General features: G+C 40.5%; 1 protein-coding gene and 1 non-coding gene across 4 annotated transcripts; both read left to right on the top strand.

Moving 5' to 3' along the window:
* The first annotated feature begins 8444 nt into the window (after window positions 1-8444).
* On the top strand, window positions 8445-8517 carry trnar-ucg. The gene has a single exon. It is a non-coding gene; the product is annotated as a tRNA-Arg (tRNA).
* Window positions 8518-8928: 411 nt separating this feature from the next.
* zgc:113149 (uncharacterized protein LOC541363 homolog) lies at window positions 8929-12728 on the top strand. 3 transcript variants are annotated; one of them, XM_038961533.1, is made up of 5 exons: window positions 8929-9032; window positions 10073-10304; window positions 10520-10861; window positions 11130-11183; window positions 11295-12728. In XM_038961533.1, the coding sequence occupies exons 2-5, from the start codon at window positions 10166-10168 to the stop codon at window positions 11768-11770; spliced, it is 1011 nt and encodes a 336-aa protein (XP_038817461.1). In that variant the 5' UTR covers window positions 8929-9032; window positions 10073-10165; the 3' UTR covers window positions 11771-12728. The 3 variants fall into 3 exon arrangements, with proteins under 3 accessions (XP_038817461.1, XP_038817459.1, XP_038817460.1); XM_038961531.1 differs by having other exon boundaries at window positions 10520-10984; XM_038961532.1 differs by having other exon boundaries at window positions 8957-9096; window positions 10520-10984.
* The last annotated feature ends 281 nt before the right edge of the window (window positions 12729-13009 follow it).

The following is a 13009-nucleotide window of genomic DNA, read 5'->3' as shown; positions in this document are numbered from 1 at the left end:
CCAGTGAAAAGTTTGGACACACCTACTCATTCAAGGGCTTTTCTTTATTTTTACTATTTACTACATTGTAGAATAATAGTGAAGACATCAAAACTATGAAATAACACATATGGAATCATGTAGTAACCAGAGAATCTTCAAAGTAGCCACCCTTTGCCGTGATGACAGCTTTGCACACTCTTGGCATTCTCTTAACCAGTTTCATGAGGAAAATGCGTTTCCAACAGTCTTGAAGGAGTTCCCACATATGCTGAGCACTTGTTGGCTGCTTTTCCTTCACTCGGTCCAACTCATCCCAAACCATCTCAATTGGGTTGAGGTTAGGTGATTGTGGAGGCTAGGTCATCTGATGTAGCACTCCATCACTCTCCTTCTTGGTGAAATAGCCCTTACACAGCCTGGAGGTGTGTTCGGTCCTGTTGAAAAACAAATGATAGTCCCACTAAGCGCAAACCAGATGAGATGGCGTATAACTGCAGAATACTGTGGTAGCCATGCTGGTTAAGTGTGCCTAGAATTCTAAATAAATCACCTACAGTGTCACCAGCAAAGCACCCCCACACCATCACACCTCCATGCTTCACGGTGGGAAACACACATGTAGAGATCCACTCACCTACTCCGCGTCTCACAAAGACACAGCGGTTGGAACCAAAAATCTCAAATTTGGACTCATCAGACCAAAGGACAGATTTCCACCAGTCTAATGTCCATTGCTCGTGTTTCTTGGCCCAAGCAAGTCTCTTATTCTTATTGGTGTCCTTTAGTAGTGCTTTCTTTGCAGCAATTCGACCATGAATGCCTGATTCACTCAGTCTCCTCTGAACAGTTGATGTTGATATGTGTCTGTTACTTGAACTCTGTGAAGCATTTATTTGGGCTGCAATTTCTGAGGCTTGTGACTCTAAAGAACGTATTCTCTGCAGCAGAGGTAACTCTGGGTCTTCCTTACCTGTGGCGGTCCTCGTGAGAGCCAGTTTCGTCATAGCGCTTGATGGTTTTTGCAACCGCACTTGAAGAAACTTTCAAAGTTCTTGAAATGTTCTGTATTGACTGACCTTCATGTCTTAATTAAAGCAATGATGGACTGTTGTTTCTCTTTGCTTATTTGAGCCTTCCTTGCCATAATATGGACTTGGTCTTTTGCCAAATAGGGCTATCTTCTGTATATCACCCCTACCTTGGCACAACACAACTGATTGGCTCAAACGCATTAAGAAGGAAAGAAATTCCACAAATTGACTTTTAGCAAGGCACACTTATTCATTGAAATGCATTCCAGGTGACTACCTCATGAACTTGGTTGACAGAATGCCAAGAGTGTGCAAAGCTGTCATCAAGGCAACGGATGGCTACTTTGAAGAGTCAAAAATATATTTTGATTTGTTTAACACTTTTTTGGTTACTACATGATTCCGTATGTGTTATTTCATAGTTTTGATTTATTCTACAATGTAGAAAATAGTAAAAATAAAGAAAAACCCTTGAATGAGTAGGTGTGTCCAAACTTTTGACTGGTACTGCACGTATCGTTACAATCGTAAGAAAATCCATACGTAAATTGTTAGGATCGTAAGAAAAGCCATGCGTGAAACAAAATTTAATCTGTGCACATACAAAGCACCATGTTACGATTACAGACTAACATTTTAAGCTTGAACAAATCTTGTGTTGCAATTCTGACATACAATAATACCTTTCAGAGTTTTGGCAGTTTCATTTCACCAACAGCAAACGTCCTGTGAGGAGTCTTACCCGAACAAGCACAACACAGTATAAAAAAAACGGAAGTCAAGGAAACCGGAGAGGGGTATCCTGCACGTTTTCAATTTAAGTCTCCATTTTCTATTACTCCTCAGTTGAATTTACTTCACATTTAGGTAGCTAATGTAATGGTTTGTTTGCCAGTGCAAGTCGAGATAGCACTAGTTGAAATATGCCTACAACAGTGAAGTTTCAGTCCGCTAGGTGCATCTCTACAGCATGGACATATCTCTGGGTGACGTGGACATTCCCATGCATGCACCTTATCAAAATATGACTAATTCAATATTGCACCATTCCACTCTCTGGGCTCTGTCTGCAATCATAATCAGTAATATATACCAGTGGTGTAAAGTACTTAAGTAAAAATACTTTAAGGTACTACTTAAGTAGTTTTGTGTGGTATCTGTACTTCACTTTATTATTTATATTTTTGAGAACTTTTACTTCACTACATTCCTAAAGAAAATTATGTACTTTTTACTCCATACATTTTCCCTGACACCCAAAAGTACTCGTTACACTTATCAAGAGAACATCCCTGGTCACCTCTACTGCTTCTGATCTGGCGGACTCACTAAACACAAATGCTCTGTTTTTGAACGATGTCTGAGGTTTGGAGTGTGCCCCTGGCTATCCGTAAATATAAAACACGAACAATTGTGCCATTTGGTTTGCTTAATATAAGGAATTTGAAATGTATTATTTTACTTTTGATACATAAGTACATTTTTGCAATTACACTTAAGTGTCAAAAGTAAATGTATTTCAAACCAAATACTTTTAGACTTTTACTCAAGTAGTATTTTACTGGGTGACTCACTTTTACTTGAGTCATTTTCTATTCAGGTATCTTTACTTTTACTCAAGTATGACAATTGGGTACTTTTTCCACCACTGGTATCTACCAGGAATAATGAAACATAGATTAATATTAGATGTTTGGTGAATCTATGAGTTATATATGACCACTGGAGTCTTTTCCACTCAAAAAATGTTTTTATAGAATATTTCATCACAACATCTTGCCAAAGCATATTCTGTGGAATAACATGATTTATTTATATCGGGTCATGAACATATGGACTTTGAAATGAACAAGTGAGAAGTTACATGTAGGCTAAGTCTGGCATAAGCTTATTCCCACACTTTACAATAACTCTGTTGCAGTGGTTTTAGGTAGTCTCAGTATAAGCTATTCCCTCCATCGTGACACTGCTGCCCAGTTGAAGACATTGTGATCTCCACGCAGCACCACAGCACCATGCGCCTTCGGAAAAGCACCCCTCAGCCTCAGAAGATGCCCTTCTGGAGGCATGCAACCATTGTCATAATACCCTAATGTAGGCCTTTTTTCCTACTAGCCAAATAAAGTGCAGAGCATGCATGATAGGTGCAACTCGTCATTCCAACATATTTGAACATTTAATTCATCCTTCTTTCAGTTTTGTCAGTCAGTCAGTATGCCATCAATTCAGTCATTTGTCTGAGCTGCAATATGAACTAAATCAAAGAGAATAGAACAGTCTTATCCATTTGTTTATTGAAATCCATGTGTATTCAAAATTATCCAAAGTTCTTTAGCCTGTCACTATAATAATTCTATGTTTAATTTAGGCCAATACCCCCCCCCCCCCCCCCAAAAAAGGACTTGAACTTGTAGGCATTGCAATTTGGGCTATAATTTGGGGTACTGGTGTCTTGCAGAATCATTTTAAAGGGGAGATCAAGCTGATCCTAACTGTTATAGACCAACTTCTATTTGGCCCTGTTTATCAAGTGTTGGAAAAACTTGTCAATAATCAACTGACTGGCTTTCTTGATGTTTATAGTATTCTCTCTGGAATGCAATCTGGTTTCCGCTCAGGCTATGGATGTGTCACTGCAACCTTATAGGTCCTAAAAGATGTCACAATTGCCCTTGATTCTAAGCAATGGTGTGCTGCTTTTTTTATTGACTTGGCAAAAAGCTTTTGATACGGTAGACCATTACATTCTTGTGGGCTGGGTAAGGAGTATTGGTGTCTCTGAGAGGTCTTTGGCATGGTTTTCTAACTACCTCTCTCTAAGAGTGCAGTGTATAAAATCAGAACATCTGTTGTCTCAGCCACTGCCTGTCACCAAGGGAGTACCCCAAAGCTTGATCCTAGGCCCCACAATCTTCTCAATTTACATCAACAACATTGCTTAGGTAGTAGGAAGCTCTCTCATCCATTTATATGCAGATGACACAGTCTTATACTTTGCTGCCCCCCGGATTTTGGATTAAATGATCTACAACAAAGCCTTCTCAGTGTCCAACAAGCTTTCTCTACCCTTAACCTTGTTCTGAACAAAGGTCATGTGATTCGGTAAGAAGAATGCCCCTCTCCCCACAGGTGTTATTACTACCTCTGAGAGTTTAGAGCTTGAGGTAGTCACCTCATACAAGTACTTTGGAGTATGGCTAGACTGTACAGTGTCATTCTCTCAGCACATATCAAAGCTGCAGGCTAAGGTTAAATCTAGACTTGGTTACCAAACTAACTCTGATTCAGATGACCATCCTACCCATGCTAGATTATGGAGACGTAATTAATAGATAGGATGCTCTCTAGCGGCTAAATGTTCTTTATCATTAGGCCATTAGATTTGCCACCAATGCTCCTTATAGGACACATCACTGCACTCTATACTCCTCTGTAAACTGGTCATCTCTGTATGCCCGTCGCAAGACCCACTGGTTGATGCTTATTTATAAAACCCTCTCAGGCCTCACTCCCCCCTATCTGAAATACCTACTGCAGCCCTCATCCTCCACATACAACACCCGTTCTACCAGTCACATTCTGTTAATGGTCCCCAAAGCACACACATCCCTGGGTCGCTCCTCTTTTCAGTTCGCTGCAGCTAGTGACCGGAACGAGCTGCAAAAAACATTCAAACTGGATAGTTTTATCTCAATCTCTTCATTCAAAGAATCAATCATGGACACTCTTACTGACAGTTGTGGCTGCTTCGCGTGATGTATTGTTGTCTACCTTCTTGCCCTTTGTGCTGTTGTCTTTGTCCAATAATGTTCGTACCATGTTTTGTGCTGCTGTCATGTTGTGTTGCTACCATGTTGTTGTCATGTTGTATTGCTACTATGCTGTGTTGTCATGTGTTGCTGCCATGCTATGTTGTTGTCTTACTGTAGGTCTCTCTTTATGTAGTGTTGATGTGTCTCTCTTGTCATGATGAGTGTTTTGTCCAAAATGTTTATTTAATAAAAACTTGTTTATCTCAGCCCCGCATCTGCAGGAGGCCTTTTGGTAGGCCGTCATTGTAAATAAGAATTTGTTCTTAACTGACTTGCCTAGTTAAATAAAGATTAAATACAATAAAAAATAAATAAAAACTTGCATTTTATAACTGTTTTTAGTATAGGGCTCCCCTTAATAAAAAGAAACCCTAGCTCGCAGGCCTCTAAATATATTTTAAAATAGTTGAAGAAGCACGTGCAGTGGCTGATAGGGAAAACAGATCCGGCAATAAGAATAAGCTTTAGATAGCCAAGGGGTCCCAAATGTTCAAGACTATTTCAATCAGGACAGGTTATAGCCAAGACTTAATCAATATTTCATTTTGTCTCATTTATTGATATGGATATAGCATCTGCGTGATGGGGTTGTGCAATGCAAATGGCTATAACAAGCCTAAATACACAGTGGAATTCACTAATACAACAGTCAGAATGCCTAATATAAGACCTACAGTCAGTGCTCCCAAATACTGGAAAAAGTTTGATTCATTAGGTTACATAACCACCCCAATAGCCCGACGCAGCTATAAAAATAAATTATGCAATTATATGGCCATTAAATATCACACAACAGCATAGCATATTTAGATAGAGGAATAGGCCTAAATCACATTTACTTTCTATTTTGCAGCTCAGGCGGTTATTCTAGACAAGGCTCTTCTGTGTCTTTATCATTCTCACACAAGTCATTTCCTGAAAGCCCAAGCCTATTCTACGTCATCTACTGGTATTGAATTGAATTTACTTTGGGTAACAGACATATACAACAAAATGTACGATGTGGACCCAGAGGATATCACTTGAAAGTATGAATTAAATCACTTGTTTCCAAAGTGGTTCTCAATGGTAAAAACAATAGCACATATAATAATTAAAAGGCAAGACAAAATTACAAACAACAATAAATACATTAATTTATTCAGACATCCTAAAAAGTGGCCCTATTCACTACACTTTCCCCCTTACCTTAAAAATCAACCATATTAATTTCGCATTAAAACAATCTATCCATTGCACATCATACCGATCCTTCAAATCAATACACCTGACCAGCAGTAGGGGTCACAAGGGGCAGTGGAGTGGTTTCTCTTACTTAGACAACCTTGTACAAATTAAAACCTTTGCCTGCTTTTTAAAGCAATTTCTACTTTTTCTTTGCTTGATCTCCAGGGGGAAGCTATTCCATAGACAAATTCCTGTATAGAAAAACGTGCTCCTCGCAGTACTGTTTACTCTTACGCAGTACTGATTTTACAAGACATAACACTAGCTATGGTATTGTAACTGTGTTGGTTATAGACCATATCAATGTGGTTTTTCATATAACCTGGGGCACGATCATTTAAGATGTCAAACATATGATTGAGTTTAAGTTGGTTCACTCTGGACTCCAAAGGCAACAAGCCCACCTCCCAGAACTCCTGTACCCCTATGTGGTCCTGGGGGGGACATTCAGCAGATACCTGATAACCTTATTTTGCATGACCTGCATTCTCTTTTTCCGCTTTTTTGATAGCCCACTATACCAAGCAGAGCAGACATAATCAAAATGACATGGAATCAAGGTTGAGACAAGCATTTTCTTCACTTTGATGTTAAAATATCTAGTGTTACGATATACAAAATGTCAATTTGTTTGCCATTTTAGAAAGAATTTTGGCAGCAATCGGGTCTCCAGAAAGGAATTGATCTAGGGACACACCAAGATAAGTTACACTTGTTTTAGATTTAATCTCCTTGCCTGCACAGTTTACCTTTATCTTGTTAGCCCTAAGCAATCTACAGAACAAGAATAGACTGACGAGTTTCAGAAGAAAGTCTTTGTTTCTGGCCATTTTGAGCCTGTAATCCAACCCACAAATACTGATGCTCCAGATAATCAACTAGTCTAAATGCGGACAGTTTTATTGCTTCTTTAATCAGAACAACAGTTTTCAGCTGTGCTAACATAATTGCAAAAGAGTTTTCTAATGATCAATTAGCCTTTTAAGATGATAAACTTGGATTAGCTATCACAACGTGCCATTGGAACACAGGAGTGATGGTTGCTGATAATGGGCCTCTGTACGCATATGTAGATATTTCATTTAATATATCAGCCGTTTCCAGCTACAATAGTAATTTACAACATTAACAATGTCTACACTGTATTTCTGATCAATTTGATGTTATTTTAATGTACAAAAAATGTTGCTTTTCTTTCAAAAACAAGGACATTTCTAAGTGACCCCACACTTTCGAATGGTATTGTAATGAAACAGTAGGGAGCAGGTCTAGAACCCTCGACCTCCTAGCCCGAGGTCCGGCGTGCTATCGACTGTGCTGCAAAAGCATGCTCGTGCGGCAGTCGATTTCCGCGCTTATAAACCCAGGGTCGTTACACAACTCCCTCCTTTCAAAGAGCGCGTCCTCGCGCTAGCTTGCGACTCTACGTCTTACAGGAACGCGCTCACCGGCCAAGCACACGCACTGTCGTGGATGCAAGGTCCGATCACTTCTGACACCAATGTAATGAAACAGCAGGGAGCAGGTCTCGAACCCTCGACCTCCTAGCCCGAGGTCCATTGCGCTATCGACTGTGCCGCAAAAGCATGCTCGTGCGGCAGAGTCGATTTCCGCGCTTATAAACCCAGGGTCGTTACAGTATTGTACATTCAACCTTTTGGCAGGTATCTGGCTCCATAGTCCCCTTTCGATGCAGAAGTCAGCATCAGTGGAATTGGGTTGCTATGCTTGTTCAAATCAAATGTTATTGTCACATGCGCTGAATACAACAGGTGTAGTAGACCTTACCGTGAAATGCTTATTTATTTGTGGTCACCAGGCAGACTAAAGAAATTGGGAAGGAATCAACATTCTGTGTCTGCTTTGCTTTGAACACTTTAATGAAGTTTATCTGTCAATGATGACAATAATTTTTTTTAATGCACTTTATAGCTCAGTTTTCATTTTTATTTATTTAACTCAACAGTTGCTTAATGGCAGACTGGATTCTCCCATGTAGGTTGTGTTGATATTGTGAACTGGACTTACATCTAAATGTATCTAGCAATTGACATGTTTGAGTTTTCGTTAAGACTATATTAGCACTTCAATATAGCTGATGTCAAACTTGGTTTCCATTACACAATTTCCTAACTGTCATAACATCAAGTAGGCTAGACCCACATCCTCCCCTTATTGCATCCCTCTGATGTTGTGGTGTTAATTTGCTAACTTCAAACTGAATAATTCATATAATTTGTATACAAGATACATATGGACTGATATTGTAATTCTGTATAGAAATGATTAAATTAATGTCACATTTAAAATATGCATGATTCTTTATGATAATAATGGTAGGTTTTGTTCCATGGCTAGCCTTAAATTGCAAGTGATTGTGGTCTTTTTCGTAGACCGCGTGGCCTAATGGATAAGGCGTCTGACTTCGAATCAGAAGATTGAGGGTTCGAGTCCCTTCGTGGTCGTTTAGCTTTACTTCTTTAGATATGTTGCCAATGTCACTACATAAGTAACGTGTCATGTCTCTTGTAGCCAAGAAAATATAGGTTTATTGACATTGAGCCTATTTTGTTTTAGATTGATTAGCGACCGATTTCCGCTCGTGTATGCTATATTCTTACAATTCGGTAGCCTAATATTTAAGGCCGTCATATGTTTTAGTAGCAACATGATTTGGTTGAGATGTCACTGTGTACTCGATTGATTGAACGGGTGTGTACTCGTTCAATCAATGACTGTACGTTATTATGTAACAATAGTAGCAGTGATTGATGCACGTTGAACTGTAATGTGGCCATTCCTGGCATCATACCAAATTCGTATTCTGGTAAGATTTCGTAATGTTGCGCTCGTGGCCGCCTGTAGGTCATGGAAAATGCGCGATCAGAGTCTGCGCAACTCAGCGTTCTTCTCGTCGTCTGTGCGAAGTTTATGAAGCTGCACTGCAAGAGGAGAAAAAAAAACATTCGTCACTCTATTGGTAATTCCTGCTATATCCAATGAATCACAACTTCACATTTGTTGTTGCTAACTCTTTTGTCAAGGTGATTAATTACTAAGCTAGTTAAAGTTTCTATATCTATAAACAATCTGCAAAAAACGCGGACGACCTACGTTAGCTAGCTAGCGTTAGCTCGCTAGCCAGCTAGCTAGCGACCGACATTAGCTAACGTTCCTTCAAAATGGTAGCTAGCTAGGCAGAATGCGTAGGAAAAGCTCGCTATTGGCTTATCAATTTATCCACAACAAATTTGTAAAGATCTCTGTTCGTTTTCAAATTTGTATTTTGTCCCCTTCGTTGCATGGCAGGATGCACGTTTACCGTGGTTGAAAACACTGGCCTTCGAAGTACCGCAAAATAGTGTAGTTGGCTACATTCAGCGTAGAGTACACAAGGGGGGCTCAACAAAGAACCAGGAAGCATAATGCTCATTGGCCTAGCAAGAGAGTGTAAGATTGAAGCTGCTAATTATACGAATGGTTCATTTAAAGACGTACCCACATTTAATTCCCATGCAGAGTTTTTTTTTTTTTTTTTACAACGAACTATTATGTCAATTGTCAGGTATTATTGCCAATAGTAATGGTGTCCTGACTACTGGAATGTATGCCTAGCCTACAATTTTTTAATAAAGAAGTTGATGCATTACAGAAGTCATGTTTTAGGCACACTTAGGGATGGATCCCTGGTCGACCCATAGATTACGGCATATTATTTTCCCACGGAACAAAATCTTACCCAAACATTTTATAAATTCAATGCACTCTTTCCTTTATTCTATAATATATGCATAATAATAAATAATATATGCCATTTAGCAGACGCTTTTATCCATAGCAACTTAGACGTGTGCATACATTTTTACGCAGGTATGGTCCCGGTAATCAAACCTACTACCCTGGCGTTGCAAGCACCATGCTCTACGAACTGAGCTACATAGTCTCTTATAACAATAATATATTTGTTTTACACAGGAATTCCTATCAGTGGTGTGTTTAACATTTTGTTCTCTCCTGCAGGCTGGCAGTGCCAGGGGTGGTGCCCTCTCAGGTATAGGTGGTTATCTCTAGGGTGTGTAAACAGGACAGGCCAAGGGCTGTTAGGAGTGCAACATGAATTTTAAATTCACCTATAGCGAAATAGAGGAACTTGGGGGCAACTTGCCCATGAAGAAAAGGAAGTCACGCTTCACCTTCGATGAAGTCCTTCTGCTTTTGACTGAAGTCAAAAGAAACAGGCACATCCTCGTAAGTAAGTACCTCCACTTAGTGTGTACTGTGGGCACAAATGACATGAATTTGATACATTTACGAAGTTTATACATGGTAATGTGTGAAGCCTTTGGTCATGATCAGCATGAAGCACTCAAAATAGACATATGTTCGCTTTGCATTTGTTTGTCTCTTGTTCTCTGCTTGCCTTTTATTAATTGGTGTGCTATTATCTGCCTTTGTCACCCACCACAGGCAAGTTCAACCAAGGCGCCTCGTCAGACCTGAGGAAGCGAACATGGGCAGACATCGCGATTCGCATCAACAAAATTAGCGAGTGCCAACGGGAGGTCATGGAGATCGTCAAGAAGTGGGCGGACCTAAAGTGCGATGCCAAGCGTAGGATGGTGGCCATGCGAGGGCCTAACTGTGTCCGTATCTCCCAGAACCTGTCGCCGGTGGAGAAAATGGTGCACGAGATACTATCCATGTCCCCTCCGAACAAGGCCACCATGGGCAGTATGAATGATGAACCTGAGGAGAATGACTTTGGTGACATGTCAGAGATGTCGACTCGCTCCTCTGGCACCTCTAATGGTATGGCTGGTCTTCATCACATGGCTATGCCTGTCACCAGCCCCCATGCGATGGGCTCGTCTATGTCTCCTTTCTCAACTCCGGATAAAGATATTGGCATGTTCTCTCAGATGCCATTTGGCCGTGAGTCTTTCCTGTATTCAGAACAATGTTTTTCTGTTTCTCATGAACTCTTTCTCCCCAACACTCATGCATTCAACACACTCTATTCACATGTTGTATTGATTATTATTATCTTCTTTGTCATATTTTTCTATTGTCCTTTTAGGGGATCCTTCTCAGTCATCTCATGATTTTTCATTCATGAAACCAGTCGATGAAGGTAAAACTCTTTCTCTTTCATTTTGTTTTTGGTAAAAGTGTTAGGTTTCTGTATAATTATGCATCTATGAATTGTGTGTGTATTCACATCGTGTTTGTGTATTGCCCATAGACGACAGTCTGGGATTTGAGGACCTAGAAGAGGAGCCGCGGCACATGGGCTCCTTCCGCCCTCCTGCTGAGCCTCGTCGCACCTACTCCAGATTCGCTGCCTCTTCCACCGCTGTGTCTTCCTCCATGGCTACCTCCTCGTCATCCCACCCAGCTCCCTCCTCTTCCTTTCTCCCTGCTCTCTCCTCTTCCACCTCTACAGGGTCAGTCATGAGGCAGGGGGAAATCCGGAAGCAGCTAGCACACAGTGCCTCCCTCAGTCTCAAGGAGCAGCAGGCCACTACTGCCCTGCTAGGGGCCGTGTCGGGGTCTCTGGGGGCCCTGGCCCAGTCCGTACAGCAGCTGGTGGAGTCGCAGCAGGAGTTTGTACGCGACTCCCTGCAGATGCAGCGAGAGACTGTGAGCGTCCTGCGAGACTTCTCCACCAATGCCCTGGCTCTCCTGCGGGACAAGGTCAACGGCCACCCACCGCCTTAACTCCCAGTTCACCTACAGAACACAACACACACACGGACCCTACCTGTGAAGTGCTTGCCCGTGGACTGAGATCATGTCATTAATACTATTTGCTGATTCACCTTGAGAATGAGTATGCTGCCACTAGTATAGAGAGTACTGAATAGCAGGAAGCCCAAATAAAATTATGAATATCTTTATATACTGGAGATGAGCTTTCTAACCGGTGACTGGTTTGCTACTTTTGATGATAAAGAGCAATGCATCCACGTGTCATGGTTCCAGAATTATGGTAAATCATATTTTTTGTATTATTTTTTTTTTTACTGAATGAAACAAGACTGGACATTGCAAGTATTTTTGTCAGAGAAAAACTTGTGCAATACTCTAAAAACGCTTTCCGAGTGTAAGCGAACTGTTGATCTGCTCCTATTTTGTTTTACATAGCCTCATTTGCAGGCTTCCTCTAACAAGTATGCAATGACCGGTCATCCACACACATTCCAAGCATAACCAGCCACATTTATAGATTAATTTGGGTCAAATTAATTAGATGACTAAGAAAAAGAGCAGCACGTACATGTGGAAAGTATGAGTGAGTTTTGATCTGCCAACCTCTGTCATTACTATCCAAAAGTTAGGTGGAAAACGGGCAATAAATCCCACTACAACTACAAGACGACTAAATAGAAACTGGCCATATTTGTAGCATTTGCACTTCAATTTAATGTATTTTCATTTTGTATTGAGTTTAAATTATGAGTGTCGAACTTTTTAGAAAAGTTTTGAGTTATATTTTGTCAATGCTGAAGAGTTGTGTTTTTATGAAAAAGTAACCCTTTTCACTGAACTTCAATGAACTTTTTGTTTTTCCAGACTGAATGATTTTTAAAACATACTCTAGACTACTGTACTCTAACATGTAATGTGTGACTCCTTCAACCAAATCTTGAGAATAAAACAACCTGTTTTTAACTTATTTGTTCCTGGAGGCAGCGCATGAATGTATGGGATCTGTGATCAGTCATTTCTGAAGCTTAACCAGGCTACAGCTTTAAGACTCAGGTACTGACCACATTGAAACATGATCTTAGGCTTTAATAAATGATAGGACTCCCGGCTCATCATACAAGGTGCTGGTGCTGTTTGCCCTCTGAAGGACAGAAACACAATGCATCTGTGAAAAGCCAAAGGTAACACAGACGTTCTGTTCACAGTTGTATTCCTTTTCTTTTACGTTCTGCCCTCTGGATCCAGATA

The sequence above is a fragment of the Salvelinus namaycush genome, chromosome 23 (genome assembly GCF_016432855.1).
Source record: "Salvelinus namaycush isolate Seneca chromosome 23, SaNama_1.0, whole genome shotgun sequence".
Lineage (NCBI taxonomy): Eukaryota > Metazoa > Chordata > Actinopteri > Salmoniformes > Salmonidae > Salvelinus > Salvelinus namaycush.
Note: the sequence above shows the minus strand (reverse complement) of the source record. Positions and strands in the feature narration are given on the sequence as shown.

What these genes read in the sequence shown, in the direction of transcription:
- zgc:113149 (XM_038961531.1), top strand. Translation starts at nt 10,166, where the DNA reads ATGAATTTTAAATTCACCTATAGCGAAATAGAGGAACTTGGGGGCAAC. An exon ending in AAACAGGCACATCCTCGTAA is followed by an intron (nt 10,305 to 10,519) that starts GTAAGTACCTCC and finishes CACCCACCACAG; the next exon opens with GCAAGTTCAACCAAGGCGCC. An exon ending in CATGAAACCAGTCGATGAAG is followed by an intron (nt 11,184 to 11,294) that starts GTAAAACTCTTT and finishes TATTGCCCATAG; the next exon opens with ACGACAGTCTGGGATTTGAG.